Source organism: Bubalus bubalis, chromosome 4, assembly GCF_019923935.1.
Source record: "Bubalus bubalis isolate 160015118507 breed Murrah chromosome 4, NDDB_SH_1, whole genome shotgun sequence".
Taxonomy (NCBI): domain Eukaryota; kingdom Metazoa; phylum Chordata; class Mammalia; order Artiodactyla; family Bovidae; genus Bubalus; species Bubalus bubalis.
The window spans coordinates 19,667,020-19,684,491 of NC_059160.1; the positions used below are offsets into that span (position 1 = coordinate 19,667,020).

Consider the following 17,472-nt stretch of genomic DNA (forward strand, 5'->3'; position numbering starts at 1 on the left):
AGTCTTTTTAAAAAATCGTACTTGACAATTGAACATACAAAACACACACACACATACACAAGTTAAATGCTAATCTAACACCCATCACAAAAAAATAACACAAAATGCTATTGGCACTATTTTTACTTTCATTTCCATAGAGCAATGATGAAAGAAAACTATGTATTAAATATTTAAAGAGTCAAATAGAGTAACAAGAGACTTTCATCTGTTACCTCATTTGAATCTTTAAAATAGCCAGTGAAACTGGTGATCGATTTATTTTTCATGTGAAGTACCTCTGCTTTGAAGTAATTTATAAAGGTCACAATGAGAAGTTAGCAGGCAGGAAGGCCAGGGGTCTCCAAACAGAGTAAATAGGCTGCAAGTGTCAGACATTTTTTCTCTCTCTCTTAAGCGGCAGGAGGAAACAAACAAGTGTTAGATTTCTTCCCCTTCTCTATATAAATTTAAAAGGAGGTTTCCTTAAAATTCTGTGTTGCCATGACAACACCTGGCTCCACCTGAACTTAACTTTTCTCAAACCTTGAGTTTACCAATGCATTTTTCTTATGGAAATGTTTGTCTTAAGCTATGTTAGTGTATTATGTACATTCTGCTTCTAAAACTCAATCATACATAAAAATTTGTGAGACTGGGTATCACTTGGGTAATGAGTGGAGGCAATTCACTATTTGTGATTTAAATGGGGTGAAAGCAGGATTTTAAAAATCCAATAAAGTGTAAAAAACAGATTGGTATTTGTTTATAGGTATAATATTTACTTAGCACACTGTAATTTAAAACAGAAACACTGAGAATTAAAGTGTAAAAGGCACCTTTACAGTATTTCTAATGCCTTAAAATAGAGTTTAAAGTAAAATTAGTCTTAGTAATCTTTTAAATTTTTTGGCTGCCCCAGATCTTAGTTGCAGCATGTGGGATCTTTGATATTCATTTTGGCATGTAAAACCTATTTTGTTTTTTTTTTTCCCCCCAATTTTATGATTTCATTTCCTACTTATTGTGGTAAATGGAGAATTTATTATTATTGGAGCAAAATCCCACATGCCACAACTAAAGATTCCACATGAGGTACATCTGATTCACTTTGTTGTAAAGCATGAGGAATCTTTAGTTGCCGCAAGTGGGACCTCTTGCTTGCGGGATGCAAGTTCTAGTTCCCTGACCAGGGATCCAACAGTCCCCTGCACTGGCAGCAGAGTCTCAGCCACTGGGCCACCAGGGAGGTCCCTAGTCTTAGAAGTGTTAAAAACTTCTCTACAGATTTGTTTTCTTAATTTAATTAATTATTAGTTTTTGGCAGCACTGGACCGTCACTGCAGTGTGTGGATTTCTCACTGTGGTGCCGTCTCCTGCAGTGAAGCACAGGCTCTAGGCGTGAGGCTTCAGTAGCTGCAGCACTCGGGCTCATAGCTGTGGCTCACGGGCTCTGGAGAGCGGGCTCAGTAGCTGTGGCACAAGAGCCTAGCTGCTCTGTGGTGCATAGAATCTTCCTGGACCAGGGTTGGAGCCCGTGTCTGCTGCATTGGCAGGCAGATTTTTATCCACTGTGCCACCAGGGAAGTCCAAAAAAAGTGACCATGTACATTTGGAACTGACAGTAAGGGAATTTTGAATGTGTTAACCAATGGTAACATTTCTCATTTGTTATTAAAATAATTGTGCATGGTTTCAGCTATCATAGTCATTTTTATGGTCCCACATGTGCAAATAAAGTGCCATTTGTATGGAAAAAAGGGAATTCTTTCATATTCATGGGTTCAAAATATAAAAATAATAAAATCTTAAAATTTTATTATAAATGTTTATATATAAACAGTTTTTAATGCACCTCTTAGGAATGAAAGTGAAAGTGAAAGTGAAGTAGCTAAGTTGAGTCTGACCCTGTGACCCCATGGACTGTCGCCTACCAGGCTCCTTCCTCCATGGGATTCTCAAGGTAAGAATATTGGAGTGGGTTGCCATTTCCTTCTCCAGGGGATCTTCCCGATAACTTCTGAGCCAGCTCCCTAAAAATGCCTTGAAGAATTTAAGGACATGCAGATGTTATTTGTTTGCTGCAAATCCATTTTCTATCTGTATAACTTCTGGCACTGCTAATTCCAAGGTGATTCAGGTAGCCACGTTCCCCATCTCCTGTAATGATGAACCTAAAACCAAACATGAAAACGTTAAAAAAGCATAGGCTGGACATCTACATTTATTTCTCCCCTATAATCTTCAGCACCCCCACTCCACGTATTTTTAATGTGGACAAGAGAAAAATGAAAATCTGTTGTTCATAACGCTTCTGAGTAAATATACACCATTTCTGTATTCAGTTCCTTTTATATTCTGAAAGTCACTGCTGGAAAATTGGAAGATTATTATCATCCATCCCAAATTCAGTTATGTTGTTGACTAGGTATTTAACTAGGGCTCGCTGTTGTAGCCAAGTGAACTGCTCCCATAGGTGGTGATAAAAGAAACTGTCACATACTGAAATATCAGTAAGTCATTCTGGCTTATACATGACTTAACTTGAATTTTATGCTATAAAATAGTCTGTCTGTGCCATAATAAACATCCACTGACATCTACTTTAATTATTACACAAAAAGGCACACTGACCAGAAGTAAAGAATGTCCAAAGTAAAAATAAAGTTTAAATGTCCCTCTTCTTGAGACACCAATGCTGGTCCTGCTTCAATGATAAGACTCCCTTCCCAGGTGCCAATGCCGTATTGACCCACCATGTACTTGCTGGTCTATTCTTTTTTTTTTTTTAAAGCAAAACCTTGAAGGAATGTAACTCTGAAATGTAACTCTGACTTGTTTAATATTCTATTTTCTGACAAGATATAAAACAGGGCCAGAAACCCTGTTTCTCTGAAGCAGTTTCTCAGAGTAAATCTGGGAAGTGGGCTTCTGGGCTAGTCCTCAACTTGGCTCAAATAAAACTCTTTTCTATTCTTATTTTTGATCGTTTACTGATTATTTTAATTAGCTTTCAGGAACATGATTTTCAGTGTTCTCCTGACCTGTTTCATACATGTGTGAAAATAAACATATGTGCTTACTAGTAAATTCTTAAATGGGCTTAGCTTTGATTGAGGGAAGTGATTGCCCCTTACATTCTATATGCTCCAAAGTAATGGTTACATTTAACACATTCCCACTGAAGTGTTCACAACCCAAGATGTGTTCCTAAGTTCCTTCCAGGGATAAATTATCACAGGAGGGATTCCCACTGGTTCTCCGATGACCTTCCTTTTAGGAATGGACTGGGCAGCAGGCAGAGTGGACTGAAGGTCTGTGGATACCAATTCTTCAGTGGCTTTCCAAAACTGTAGGATCCCAGGGTACCTCAGCTGCTCTCTCTACATTCTAAACACGGATTTCAGCACAGTTTAAGTCAGTGGGTGAAAGCGGAAGAACTATGTCCAGTGTCATCATCATGCTAAAGATTTCAATTAAAAACATGGTATGTAAAGTTTTCCCAAAGGCACAGATAATAAACAGAAGAGCATACAAAGGATTTTTATTTTATACCTCATAGTGCAGCAAACTTTCCATGATATTAAATTTACCTTCCCATATATACAACTCACACCCATAACTACATATAAATAGAATAGAAGGCAGTCTAAAAACTTACGAGGCATTATATTTAGAGTCGTCAGTCCACTTCCAAGCATGATGTGGTGATTCTCTGCTAAGGCCAATCCAATGGTCAGAAGGGCCTTTGTATCTTTTCAGAAAGTTCTATTATAAAACACAGAAAGCAAAAACACATGTCTCCTTCATTTTACCCTTGAGACCAGCATTCTCTCTTTGGATGACAGGCTGGTAAGATTGAGAAGCTTAGACATTGAAGGGAAGACGAGTCCCCAGTTCTCAGCTTAAGTCACTCAAATGTCTCTGATCCTAAATTACATTAAAGTGATCACACATCTCAATTTGACTGGAAAAGTCCCAGGTTATGCCTGTGGTTCCAACATAATATTATCACTTCCAACATAAATTGTCACTTTCAGTCCCCAAAATGTCCCACCTTGGATGATAAATTACACGATTACCATACTTCTTTTTACAATGGGAACAATATATCTAATTTGAAGATTAACTATGGGTATTACATGACAGAATGTGTCCAAATCGTCTCACAGGGTTCCAGGCAGAGAACATACCCAAGAAATATCAGGCACTAATATGCACTCCAAGCCCCCAAGTCTGCCTGGAATGGGATCCTTCCTCTTCTTTCAGCTGTCACCCTGTGCGACCTATATCCTTCTCAGGGGCTAAGTATTTAACACAGAACATGATCCAAAAATATTCCTTACCAGCTCCTCCTCAGTTTCAAACTGAGCAAGAACAGCTTCCAGTGAAGTACAGGATATCTGACTCAATGTCCAATTCTCTGAGTCTTCAGAAAAATAAAAACACTTACTCCCAAATCCAATCCATCCTTCTGGGCAGGTGACATACAGAACGTGTAAGTCTGTCTTTCTGCTTCTCACTAAAAGTTGGACAGACACAGTGAAGAATAACAAATAAATTTTCCCACCCATTTTATCTATTTTTCCACTTACCATCCTGAGGTCAGTCTTTTTTTACATATGTATATATACATAGATACACATGTGTACATGTATATGTAGGTACAGTATAACTAAATTCCAAAATGAGGGGTTTGAAGAAAAGCATGGCAAAGAACAACTAGACGCTTGTACTTTTATAGCCTTGGCTAATAGCATTTTTTTTTTTTTTCTCAAAATCTGAACAGGGGCTACTTTCTATAGGTAGACAGATTCTTAGAAATGTCTTCCAAGTCTAAACTCCTCTGTTTTTCCCAAAGAATAGTTTTTCTTTATATGTACGTTGGCACCATTCATTACATATAGATTTGTGGAACCAGCTCTCTGCTTCTCACTAAAAGTTATACAGACACAGTGAAGCATAACAAATAAATTTCTCATCCCTTTTATCTATTAACCACTTATCATTTTCAGGTTGGTCTTTTTTTGTAAATATAACATATGTATGTATGTACATGTATACACACATGTATTCATATATGTAAGTACAACAAAACTAAATTCCAAAATGAGGAGTTTGAAGAAAATCATGGCCAAACATAAACTAGACTCCTGTACTTTTATGGCTGTGCAAACAGCATTTTGTTTTTCTTAAAATCTGAACAGGACCTACTTTCCATAGGCAGACAGATTGTTAGAAATGTCTTCCATGCCCCATGTGCTTGTTTATCAGAATGCACAGTTTTACTTTATATGTATTTTGGCACCATACATTACACAATTTCATATTATTTTGCTTCCAGAGTCATATTCTCAGGTGCTTGTCTATGTACTAAACACTCTCTATGGAGGCCACCCAACTCTGGGTTATATGCAGAATTGCTGAGCTGTAATGAACATTACTTTGCCAACAAAGGTCCGTCTAGTCAAGGCTATGGTTTTTCCTGTGGTCATGTATGGATGTGAGAGTTGGACTGTGAAGAAAGCTGAGAGCCAAAGAATTGGTGCTTTTGAACTGTGGTTTGGAGAAGACTCTTGAGAGTCCCTTGGACTGCAGGGAGATCCAACCAGTCCATCCTAAAGGAGATCAGTCCTGGGTGTTCTTTGGAAGGAATGATGCTGAAGCTGAAATTCCAGTACTTTGGCCACCTCATGTGAAGAGTTGACTCATTGGTGGGGGCAGAAGGCGAAGGAGACGACAGAGGATGAGATGGCTGGACGGCATCACTGACTCGATGGACGTGAGTCTGAGTGAACTCCCGGAGCTGGTGATGGACAGGGAGGCCTGGCATGCTGCGATTCATGGGGTCGCAAAGAGTCGGACACGACTGAGTGACTGAACTGAACTGAACTGAATGAACTTCCAACTAATATTTCTAATGCCTCGTGAAATGCTACCAGCTTTAACCATTTATAAAATACCAACTGCTAGTTAGTGTGTGGAAAAGTGATTGTACTTTGCTGCATGCCAAAAGAGCAGACTTCTCTGAGATCTCTTTTCTTTTTTTGGTTTCTTGGGAAATGCAGTATTGAGATCTGTGGTCACTTGCTGAGTGCAAGCTAGTGGTAGTTGTTACCACTAGCTTAGTGTAGTAATCTAATAAATGATTTTATCAGATAGAATTTGCCTTGGAAAGAATGTTCTGTGAAAAACTAACATATGAATATATATATATTTTATATGGTGACTTTTTCCCCTGAGGTCAGTCTTGAAGTACATATGGTACATTTGATTGTTGCCTCCCAGAGTCATCACTAACAGTCTTATCTCAGGCACAAAAGCCATCATCCACTGATCTTCAAGCAGAGAATCTGTGCATCTCACTTCTCAGGGGTCCACGAACAAAATGGTTTTAAGGAAATCAATTTCTGTAGCATTTAATTCCTGTAGTACGCTTTCTTAGCATCATACGGATTTCCCATTCCCCACATCTCCTTAATATCAGTCTTTCTTACTCTTGACAAAAGAAAGGCAAACTCTTTACCTTTCCTAGATTTTACTATGCTACATCTCTTAGGGGTATAAAACCTTCTAGTAGACAAAACATGGCATAGTTCAACTAATGATTTTAGTACCACAAATACAATGTAGTATTTCCAGTGTTTCTGCAAATGCTATTTTATATGTATTTCTGTTAAATATGTATAAAAATATTTGGGCCCTTGTTAGATGCTCTGAAACCAGCACGATATCAGAGGTATCTTCCCATATCAGGCTATGGGAAGAATAAGTGTTTTTCCTTCATAACCTCACTTTTTCCTTCCTTATCCAATCTGATAGGAAATACTGTTGGTTCAACTTTGGAGACAGATTGTGCCACCAGGTCCCACCTCCACTGTTATCACCAGGGCCAAGCCACAGTCCCCTCTGGTGTGGATTTCTATAAGGTTACTCTAGTAGGTGTTCCCAAAGTCTAACTTTTCTTCCAACAGTCAAAATGGTTTTATTCTAATGAAATTTACACCATGGCATTCCTCTCCTACAATTTCCCTTTTCCTGATACCCCCCACTGTGCTCAGATTAAAAGCTCAAGTCTTTACCTGCCTCATTAGGCTGTGACCTCCCTGACCCCCAGCCCGTTACTCTTCCTCATTCCCACCTTGCTTCAGCTGTAGAAGCCTCCATGCTGTTCCCCAAACCTACCAGGAGATTCTTCCTTTCATTCTACTTGTTCCTGCCATCTGGAGTGCTTTCTCCACATAGCCACATGGCTCCTTCATCTCCTTCAGGTTTGCTGAAAAGTCATCTTGTCAAGGAGGCTGACCCTGGACACTTATATTCATCTCAATCTGTTACCTTATATTATAATATCTGCATCTTCCTGCTATTAATAGAACAGGAGTTCCCTGGGAATTTTTTATGTTTTGTTCACTGATATACCTCAAACATATCACACACCCTGGCACATAATGGAGCTCAATAAATATTTATTGACAATGTGAATGTGCAAAGAACATGGTACGGTTTGGAGAACAGGGAGCTCACCTGCCAGAAGAGCGGAAAGTGTCACCACATTTAGAGCTACAAGTATAAAAATAATCAGGATGCAGCAGCAAAGCTTGGCAGGTGTAACAGGAGATATAATTGCCAGGCATTTCTTTCGGAGATCTTTATCTATAAAGAGAAATGTCATAATCTCAATTTCATGGAAGCATTAAAAGAAAAACTTAAATGTATCACAGAATCAACATGTAAAATCCACTGTACCTCACCTCCCCTATTGCCAAACTCTCTCACAAAAGGTCCATGTCCAGGAGAGATGGCCATGGCCTAAAAGCGACCCAGAGATAAGAGAAACAGTATTTTTCCCCTGGAGGGTCTTCCAGTTATTCTAAGAAGAACTAATAAGAGAGTAAGAGACAGACAGACTAGAAATCAGAATGAAAACGAAACATACAAACAATCCAGATTTACCTCCACAAATAACAAATTTGATTAGAAGTTCTAAGAGGAGCATTAGAAAACTAATCAATATAATTCATCACAGTAACAGAAGAAGAGAGACCATCGATATAGACATAAAAGGAGAAGGAAATGGCAACCCACTCTAGTATCCTTGCCTAGAGAATCCAGTGGACAGAGGAGCCTGGTGGGCTGCTGTCCGTAAGGTCGCCCAGAGTCAAACATGACTGAAGCAACTTAGCATGCATGCATGCATGCATAGACATAAAATGTGGAGAAACGTGAGTCATCCCACATAACAAAGCCCAGCAAATTATGAACTGAACTTTCACTTTTCATAGAGATAGTACAGCTAACGTGATACTTAATGGTGAAAAATTGAATACCTTCCTCTAAAGGTCAGGAACAAGGCAAGGATGCCTGTTCTCACCAATCCAATTTAACATTTTCCTAGAGGTTCTATCAGTGCCAATAAGGCAAGAAAAGTAAATAAAAGACATATAGAGATTAGGAAGAAGTGAAAGTGTTTCTAGACATGGTATCCACTCACCTCCCACTAGAAACAGTAATTTGAAAATCATCTGCACATGAAAATACCTTCCGAAAAGACAAGGATTTCAGGCACATCCATTCCCTGCCTCATCCCAGCTCCTTGACTCCAGCAATTCTGGCACATAATGCAGTCTCAGACAGCTTCCACCCCAGGTTTCCTGTGGGCTCCTAGGAGCCAAGCTCCTGTCTCCCACTGCATCTGCCAATTCCAGCAGCTCCAGGTGGGGTTCCTGTGACACTTGGCTCCTGGTGAACTCCTGGGGACCAGGCCCCACAAACCCTTCCCTCAGGACTCTGCAGTCCAGCACAGAGAGAGACCCTCTCCCTGTGGGAAAAGGAGAGTAAAACGGTGCTTGACTTGACTACAGATTCCAGGTCTACCTGCTCTAGCATCACATCAGTCTGACTCCTTCAGCCCTGGGTGACACCCTGCAGACTCACTAACCAAGGTCCCCCTCTCCCCAGTGTCTGCCAGCTCCAGTGAGCCAAGTGACTACTGTGAGATTAGACTCCTGGCAGGCTCCTGGTAACCCAGGCCACCTTTCACCCTAAGGACTGTGGACTTGCGTGGCCATAGGCAGCTACTATCACTCCTGCTGGCTCCCATGAATCAAGAAACCAACATAACCAGTCATTGTTGTTGTTTAGTTTCTAAACCTTGTCTGACTGTTTTGCGACCCCATGGACTGTAGCCTGCCAGGCTCCTCTGTCTGTAGGATTTGGTGCCTATGTCCATGGGATTTCCCAAGCAAGAATTCTGGAATGGTTTGCCATTTCCTTCTCCAGGGCATCTTCCCAACCCAGGGATCAAACCTATGTCTCCTGCTTGGCAGGGGGATTCTTTATACCACTGAGCCACCTGGAAAGCTCCAACCAGTCACTAGGGAAACATAAAATCCAGTGAGCTGCCACAAGATGTGTATCAGAGTGGCAAATAAAATAACAAAACTAAATGATGGTGAAGAAATGATAGAAATGGAATTCTCATGAACTGTTGAAAATGCAACAGTACAGCCACTTTGGAAAACAGCTTGGCAGTGAGGTGTGGCAAACATAACCTCACCACATGCCCTAGCAATGCCATCCCTAGGTATCTATGCAAGAGGAATGGAAATTTCCATTTATACAAAAACCTATACTTGAACATTTATAATAACTTTATTTATTGTCACCAAAAACTGGCAACAATCAAATATCCTTCAGCTGGGAAAAAGGTAAAGACCACTTTGTACTAAGAAAAAAGAAAAGCTTGACCCCATGCTTCAGATCAGACCAGATCAGATCAGTCGCTCAGTCATGTCCAACTCTTTGCGACCCCATGACTCACAGCATGCCAGGCCTCCCTGTCCATCACCAACTCCAGGAGTTCACTCAGACTCATGTCCATCGAGTCAGTGATGCCATCCAGCCATCTCATCCTCTGTCGTCCCCTTCTCCTCCTGCCCCCAATCCCTCCCAGCATCAGAGTCTTTTCCAATGAGTCAACTCTTCGCATGAGGTGGCCAAAGTACTGGAGTTTCAGCTTTAGCATCATTCCTTCCAAAGAAATCCCAGGGCTGATCTCATTCAGAATGGACTGGTTGGATCTCCTTGCAGTCCAAGGGACTCTCAAGAGTCTTCTCCAACACCACAGTTCAAAAGCATCAATTCTTCAGCGCTCAGCCTTCTTCAGAGTCCAACTCTCACATCCATACATGACCACAGGAAAAACCATAGCCTTGACTATACAATTGCTCATTTATTATCTTCATTTGACTCTGTAAATTTAACTGAGACTTTCTCTTCCACAGAGACCCTGAAAACTCTGGATTGCCTGAAAATGTAAAAGGGCACTAAAGAAAGCAGTGAGATGCTTCCCAACTCATGTGTTATCATGACCTTCTGTCCCTAGAACACAAGTGAGAAGTGTGACTTTGGAAATGCCACCTGCTCTTCCACTGCGCTCTCTCTTCCAAACAGTGTTCTGTTCTCCTCCTTGCCTTACTTAAAAATGAGAATCTTTTTCACAGAGTGTTTCCTATTGTGAAAGTCCTTGTGAATAATGTCTCTCTTTATTAAGTCTACACTATTGATATACAGTACAATATAAATGAATTTCAAATGCATTATGCTGGTGAGAAAAACCTGACTCTGTGGGCATTCTTATAATGCAAGAGTATCAAAATAGAAAACAAATCATTGGTTGCCATATGATGAGAAGAGAGGAAATAAATATATACAGAGAGCATGTGTATGTGTGTTAGGGGGTGTGGGGTGTACTCTTATTGTGCTGTGGCCACATGATTATATGTATTTGTCAAAACTCATAGAAATGTACACCAAAAGCTGAATTTTACTGAATGTTAATTATACTTTTAAGAGTTCCTGCTAACTTTCTTTTAACTGCCACATTTCACTCATTGCACCTATATCACCTAGAATGTTCAGGAGCCTGAGTTTAAATGCTAGGCTGGGGTGGGGTGGGGGGCGGATATAGGAATGACTTCTTTAAATGCTATACAATGGCATTTGGATTTTGGCTCCATATGAAACTTTCCATCTTCATTCTTTCCGGTTCTGCATTAAAGCAAAATTGTCTTGAAATTCTGTATGTTATGACTTCTGAGAAATGGAAGATTTCCGGCCTTAACAGTAAGCAAAGGACGCCACAGTAATGAGCAATCGCAGTCATCATAGAATGGTGAGCTGGCGAGCCCTGAGGGAACTTAGGAAGAGGAGAAATCCCTCCTTCTAGTAACCCTCAGACTGCAGCCACTCTCTATGCTGAGCCCTGAAGGAACTCAGGATATGAAAACACAGGATACTGGCCCCATATATTTGAGGTGCGTATCAAAGGAATGATTTCAGTGAGACCAGACTTTTGCATCTTCCCATACATAGAAAAGTGCTAAATTCCTTAACCTGGGATATCTGGTTTTCTTTAATTTACAAAAAAATTGTTTGATATTCAAAGGCTACATGCTGTTTGTTGCAAAGTTTCTATACCATCTGGCTCCCCTCTTGCCTCCTTGGAGCAGTTCTCTCAGGGTTATTTGAGATGCTCTCTCCCTGGCTTAAGTTCTGAAAGTTCCCACTGAATAAAACATGACTCTTGCAGCCAGGAAGGGTTAATTTTGACTCCATACAGGATCTGTTTCTGTGACTTTAACTCTCATTTCACTGCTTTTGTTATTACAGGCATACACAATGGCCTGCCTCAGGGAGCCCTGCCTCCCCACTTCTGCCTGCCTGTTGGGCAAGGGTGCCTCTGTTTGGCTCACAGGGAGAGAGTCTGACTCCTCTCATCTGTGAAGGGCTATGATATTCCTGTTCTTTGTGTGGGAAATGGCACCCCTCCCCTGTTGATTACCAGCCTGATTGAGAAATTCACATTTGGTGGCCAGAACTGCAGAGAGCTGTTTCATCTTTGTTTATTGATATCACAGCAAATATTTCATGTCACACCACCCAAGACTGACGTAAAGAAGTGAAACTAACACATCCCTCTGCGTGAGGCCTGCTATTCTAAGAGATACTGACAAAAATCAATTATTTTCTTTTTATTTTGATTCCTCACCTCCCCCCATCTCTGATCCATAAAATAACCTGGCATCCAGACCCTGACATGATGGTTATTTCAAGATGTTAGTCAGCCATCTTCTTGGTCAGCCAGCTCTTTGAATAAAGTCATATTCCTTGCCTCAACACCTTGTCTCTCCGATTTATTAGCCTATTGTCAGGGGTGAGCAGAGTGAACTTGGGCTCGGTAATACTCTCAACTTTTAGGTTGTGAATACGTTTTTAAGTTTACACTTCCACAATTTTTTTCATTGTTAGAAGAGTAAGATGTGAATCTCCCCTTACCTCTCTCCAATGGACCTCCTATTTGCCCCTTACTAATATTCTAAAAGGGGCTTCCCTGGTAGCTCAGCTGGTAAAGAATTTGCCTGCAATGTAGGAGACCTGGGTTTGATCCCTGGGTTGGGAAGATCCCCTGGAGGAGGTCATGGTATTCTTGCCTGGAGAATCCTCATGGACAAAGGAGCCTGGTAGGCTACAGTCCATGGGGTTGCAAAGAGGCAGACATGACTGAGTGACTAAGTACAGTATTCTAAAAGTCCTCCCTTTTTCTTCTTATTTCTCTATATCTTTCTCCTAACACCCTCCCTTGTTTCATTTCTCTTTCTTGCTTACTTACTTCTGTTCTGTTTTTTTGTATGCAAATAAAATTTGCCACCCCAAAAATGTCTCTTCAGCATGTAGATTATTTCAACCTGGAAATTAGCACGGCACCCAAAATCCAGGAAGAATATTTGATCTTCGCTCTATCTGTCTTAAAAAATTTAGATAGCGGGGCTGTTTAGAAGAGAGCTATCACCAGAAATATCTGCAAAGAATATGGGCCTGAGTGGGGTGGGGGAAACTGGGCAGGGCCTAGAGATCAGAGTCCATCGTGGCCCTAAAGATCTTTGTCTCTGCACAGCCCTGCAAACATTTATTCACCAAACTTTTGCTTTTCCATTTCTATTTCCTTCTTTCTGAAGTCCCAAACCAATACCTCCAACATCTTTTGTCTTTAGCTGAAGATGCTATTTAAGGTGAAGCTATTGGCCATTTTGGTGAGTTACTCAGTTTTCCTGGGTGTGTCTCATGTATACATACGATTCAACTTGAGATGTGGAATTTCTTGCCGTATCAATAAACCAGGATGTCACAGCCATCAGCAGTTTTGACCCTCCAAATGTGAAATTCTGAGCCTTGAGTGTGCTTAGGAAGGAGAATGATACTTGCTATCTCTCAGTCATTAAGCTGCAGCCCTCCCTGCCGTGAGCATAAGGAAAAGTTCAGGAGACCAACCCCAGACAGCTGACGTGCATATCAAGGGAATGATTTCAGCGAGCCCAGACTCTTGCATCTTCTAGTACAAAGAAATCACTACATTTCTTAACTTGGGATATCTAGTTTTCTTTAAATCACAATAATTTGGATGTTCAGATTACCTGCCCCTTGTTCCAAACTTCTACATAACCTGACTCCTCCCCCCTCTCCTCAGAGCAGTTTTTATGGGGTTACATGAGACATTGTCTTCCAGGCTTGAAGACCTAAAAATTCTCATCGAATAAAAGGTAAATCTCAACATTAAGGTGCATATATTTCATCAGTCTGCAAACTTTTGTTTGATTTTTGATATCTGTCTCATGTCAATTTAATTCTTCTGGTTTAGAAGAGCAGAGGAAAATATCTTCCTCCCTTACACTCTCCTGTGGTGTGTCCTCTTCCTGTGTCCCTTTAAATTCATATGGCTTTTATGTTACACTCTGAACACAATAACCTTCAAATTTCTAGTTTGAAAAATGGTGTTAGAAATTATCTCACAGAAGAACAGAGAGGAGCTGATGATGGAAGCATGACATGTACTCAGGAAAGACAAAGAAGGTCTTCTCCACCACCTACTTTTCCTTTGACCGTAGCCCAGTAAGTTCTGCAGTGCAGGAGGACACTGCCCACCCACTCAAAAGCCTCACAATTGTTCCATTCTAAAAAATCACTTCTTATCTATCACCAGGGCTTCCCTAGTGACTAAGATGGTAAAGAATCTGCCTGCAATATGGAAGATCTGGGTTCAATACCTGGGTTGGGAAGATCTTCTGGAGAAGAGATGGGCTACCTACTCCAGTATTCTGGTCTGGAGAATTCCATGGACAGAGGAGCCTGGCAGGCTACTGTCCATGGGGTCGCAAAGAGTCGGACATGACTGAGCGACTGTCACTTATTCATCACTTTGCCTCTCAGTGAATTTTTTTTGGGCTCAAAGATAAAGAACTGTGGTACCGGAACTCTTTGGAGCCCCTGTAATGACACCAAACAGTTTCACCAATAGTCCTAGTTTTTGCAGTTTACCTTTTTTTGTCAATAATTAGTCATGGCTTTATTAAACAAAAGTCTCTTTAGAGAACAGTAAGAAATTAATTCTCAGCTGACATCAGGGGAAAGTGACAGGATGGTACAATTTTTTTTTAATGCAGTGATATTGATAATAACATTAACCAGAGAGGTACTATATTTCAGCAAATACTTTTAATAATAAATTACTATGTTACATTAATACTCTGATGCTCTCATTATATCAAAACTGTTTAACTAAAATGGTTATATTTAAAAGATGCTCATATTTTTATATCACTACTGACAATATCTGGTAGTGTATAAACTACTTTGTAATGTACTCTAAAAAGGATGATATAAAGCTTAGCCATTTAAGATCCACTATGATCAAAGGGCCAGAGAACGAAAATTGTAGTATATTATAGTATGTAAACAATGATAATATATATAATCTATAGAATCCCAGGGACGTAGGAGCCTGGTGGGCTGCCATCTATGGGGACACACAGAGTCGGACATGACTGAAGCATCTTAGCAGCAGCAGCATGAGCAGAGTATATAGTATATATACTATGTATGCGTGTACATATATGTATGCATATATGTACATGTACACACATATGCACACGTGTGCATGTATATGTGCATATGTGTACATGTGTATACATGTACATGTATGTGTACATGTATACATATGTGCATACACACGTGTATATATCACACATATACATATATACATGTACACATATATGCCACATGCATGCATGTACATATATGTATACATATATGTACATGTGTATATATATACATAATATGCTATGTATACTATATATAGTATACTATATAGTATGTATATGTATACATAGTATATATACATATAGCATGTATATATAGTATACATAGTATACATAGTTTTGTACATATATGTACACATATATGTATAGTATATGTACATATATGTATGTACACACATGTATATATACATATATATATTATCTATATAATATATATACCATATATAGTATATCGTATATATAGAGGAGTATAATATATATATAAACTATTATACATATTATAGTATATAAATAGTATATATTACAGTATATAAACTATTACAGTATATATATTAGTATATATACTATATATATGTGTGTGTGTGTATATAGTATACTTCTGTTATAATCTCTCTCTCTTATTTTCATTCTCTGGTCCTTTGATCATAGTGGATCTTAAATGGCTAATGCTTTTTCCAGTAGTCATGTGAGAGCTGGACTATAAGGAACGCTGAGCACAGGAGAATTGATGCTTTTGAACTGTGGTGTTGGAGAAGACTCTTGAGAATCCCTTGGACTGCAAGGAGATCCAACCAGTCCATCCTAAAGGAGATCAGTCCTGGGTGTTCATTGGAAGGACTAATGCTCAAGCTGAAACTCTAATACTTTGGCCACCTGATGAGAAGAGCTGACATGACTCATTTGAAAAGCACCTGATGGTGGGAAAGATTGAGGGCAGGCGGAGAAGGGGACGACAGAGGATGAGATGGCTGGGTGGCATCACCAACTCAATGGACATGAGTTTGGGTAAAGTCGGGGTGTTGGTGACGGACAGGGAGGCCTGGCGAGCTGCAGTTCATGGGGTCCCAAATAGTCAGACACAACTGAGCAACTGAACTGAATGGATATATATAAATAACACTATATATAAATACAGAAGTATACCAGACCTCGTGAGAGAGAGAAAGACACATAAAGAGGAAAAGAGACAGAGGGAAAGACAAAGAAAAATATTTGGACACATAAATGAGCCTCAATAGATTTCAGCTGAAACACTTAATGATATTACTGAAAATCACATTTACCCTTAATTCCAAAAGGAAACTTTGCAGGGCACTTTTGTGCCCAATGGAAAGAAAACATAGTTTTGTATTTACTTAAAGTTAAAAAAAAAAAAAGAAATTGTGACTTTTACTCCTATTCCTCCAGAAAATGTGAAACCATCATTCAAGGCCCAAGTCAAAAGTAACTTCAGAAGCAGCAGCCATCACCAACTCCCTAGGTTTCATTAAATGCATTGTAGCACAGATCACATCAAATGATAGTAAATTCATTTGTCTGTCCCTGAGATGATGAAGTCCTGAAAGCAGGGTCTAAATACAATCTGTCTTTGTAGCAAATAGCAAATAACAGGTTCTAAATACCTCACTACTACATTTAATCAGACTACAGAATAGGTGTCATGGTTAATTCTTTTAACATATAAATGAATCTATTCTTATTCAAATTCTTTTCCTATTTAGTTCGTTACATAATATTGAGCAGAGTACCCTGTGCTACACAGTAGATATGGGCAACTTTTATCACTATATGTATTACAAAATTGTTGGTATCTGTTTCCCATCACCTCTGGAATATAATCATCTGTTATTTAATATCATAATGCAACTTGCCAGAGTGAAAATTGCCTGCAACCTGGGGAAAATATGAGGACTAATAAAATAAATCCAGAGAACATTTTTCTCTTAAAATTCTGTAACCTAAATCTGTGCAGAAATATTTAAGTAACCTGCCAGTAACAAAACACCTGATGTGACAATTACGCACCTGTCGTCTCACCCACCTCTAGACTCTCAAAACCTATTTCCTTCTATGGAGGTTAACTGTGAAGTACTGATATTCCTAAAGTGCAATTTCTATCCTGTCAGTGGCTGGTGGTATAAGAGCTCCCCCTCCCTCAACCCTCATTTTGTTTTATCAAAGTTTATCAATTTTCACTTACCAGATCTCCCCTCTTTCACACTTTTTCTGGAGGTAGGGTCACTCGGCAACATTTCCAAAGTCTCTGTCAGAGTAATGTTTCTACGTAAGCAAGGGTATTCCGCACTGCTTTTCCCGCGGTTGCCACAACAGGAACTGAGAAGTAAAGCAGGAAACTCCTTCAATGAGTAAGCAGCAACAAGATAAGTGAAATTGACAAGACTTTTAAATTTAATGTTGACAAGACCTTAAATTTAAAATGCAAAGTGCTTTTAACTTAGAAAGATCTACTCCACAGACTTTTGTTCCCTATCACAATGGAGTAACAGGGACCAGATTTACCTTCCTGTCTGAATCAACTAAAAAGAAAAAACTAAAA

At 39.6% G+C, this 17,472-nt stretch overlaps 1 protein-coding gene across 8 annotated transcripts in view; it reads right to left on the minus strand.

The window, feature by feature from the left end:
* Positions 1-1,890: 1,890 nt before the first annotated feature.
* LOC112584482 (C-type lectin domain family 2 member H) overlaps positions 1,891-17,472 on the minus strand; it is a 70,226-nt gene continuing 54,644 nt past the window's right edge. For 5 of the 8 annotated variants that reach the window (XM_045165293.1, XM_045165292.1, XM_045165288.1 and 2 more), the window contains 5 exons: positions 17,116-17,249; positions 7,507-7,635; positions 4,326-4,501; positions 3,641-3,747; positions 1,891-2,153 (listed from right to left, as the gene is read on the minus strand). In XM_045165293.1, coding sequence (XP_045021228.1) covers positions 2,033-2,153; positions 3,641-3,747; positions 4,326-4,501; positions 7,507-7,635; positions 17,116-17,167 — 585 coding nt within the window. In that variant the 5' untranslated portion in view covers positions 17,168-17,249 and the 3' untranslated portion in view covers positions 1,891-2,032. Of the gene's footprint in view, positions 2,154-3,640; positions 3,748-4,325; positions 4,502-7,506; positions 7,636-17,115; positions 17,274-17,472 lie in introns of all 8 variants that reach the window. The other 3 variants (XM_045165290.1, XM_045165289.1, XM_045165287.1) reach the window with 3 other exon arrangements.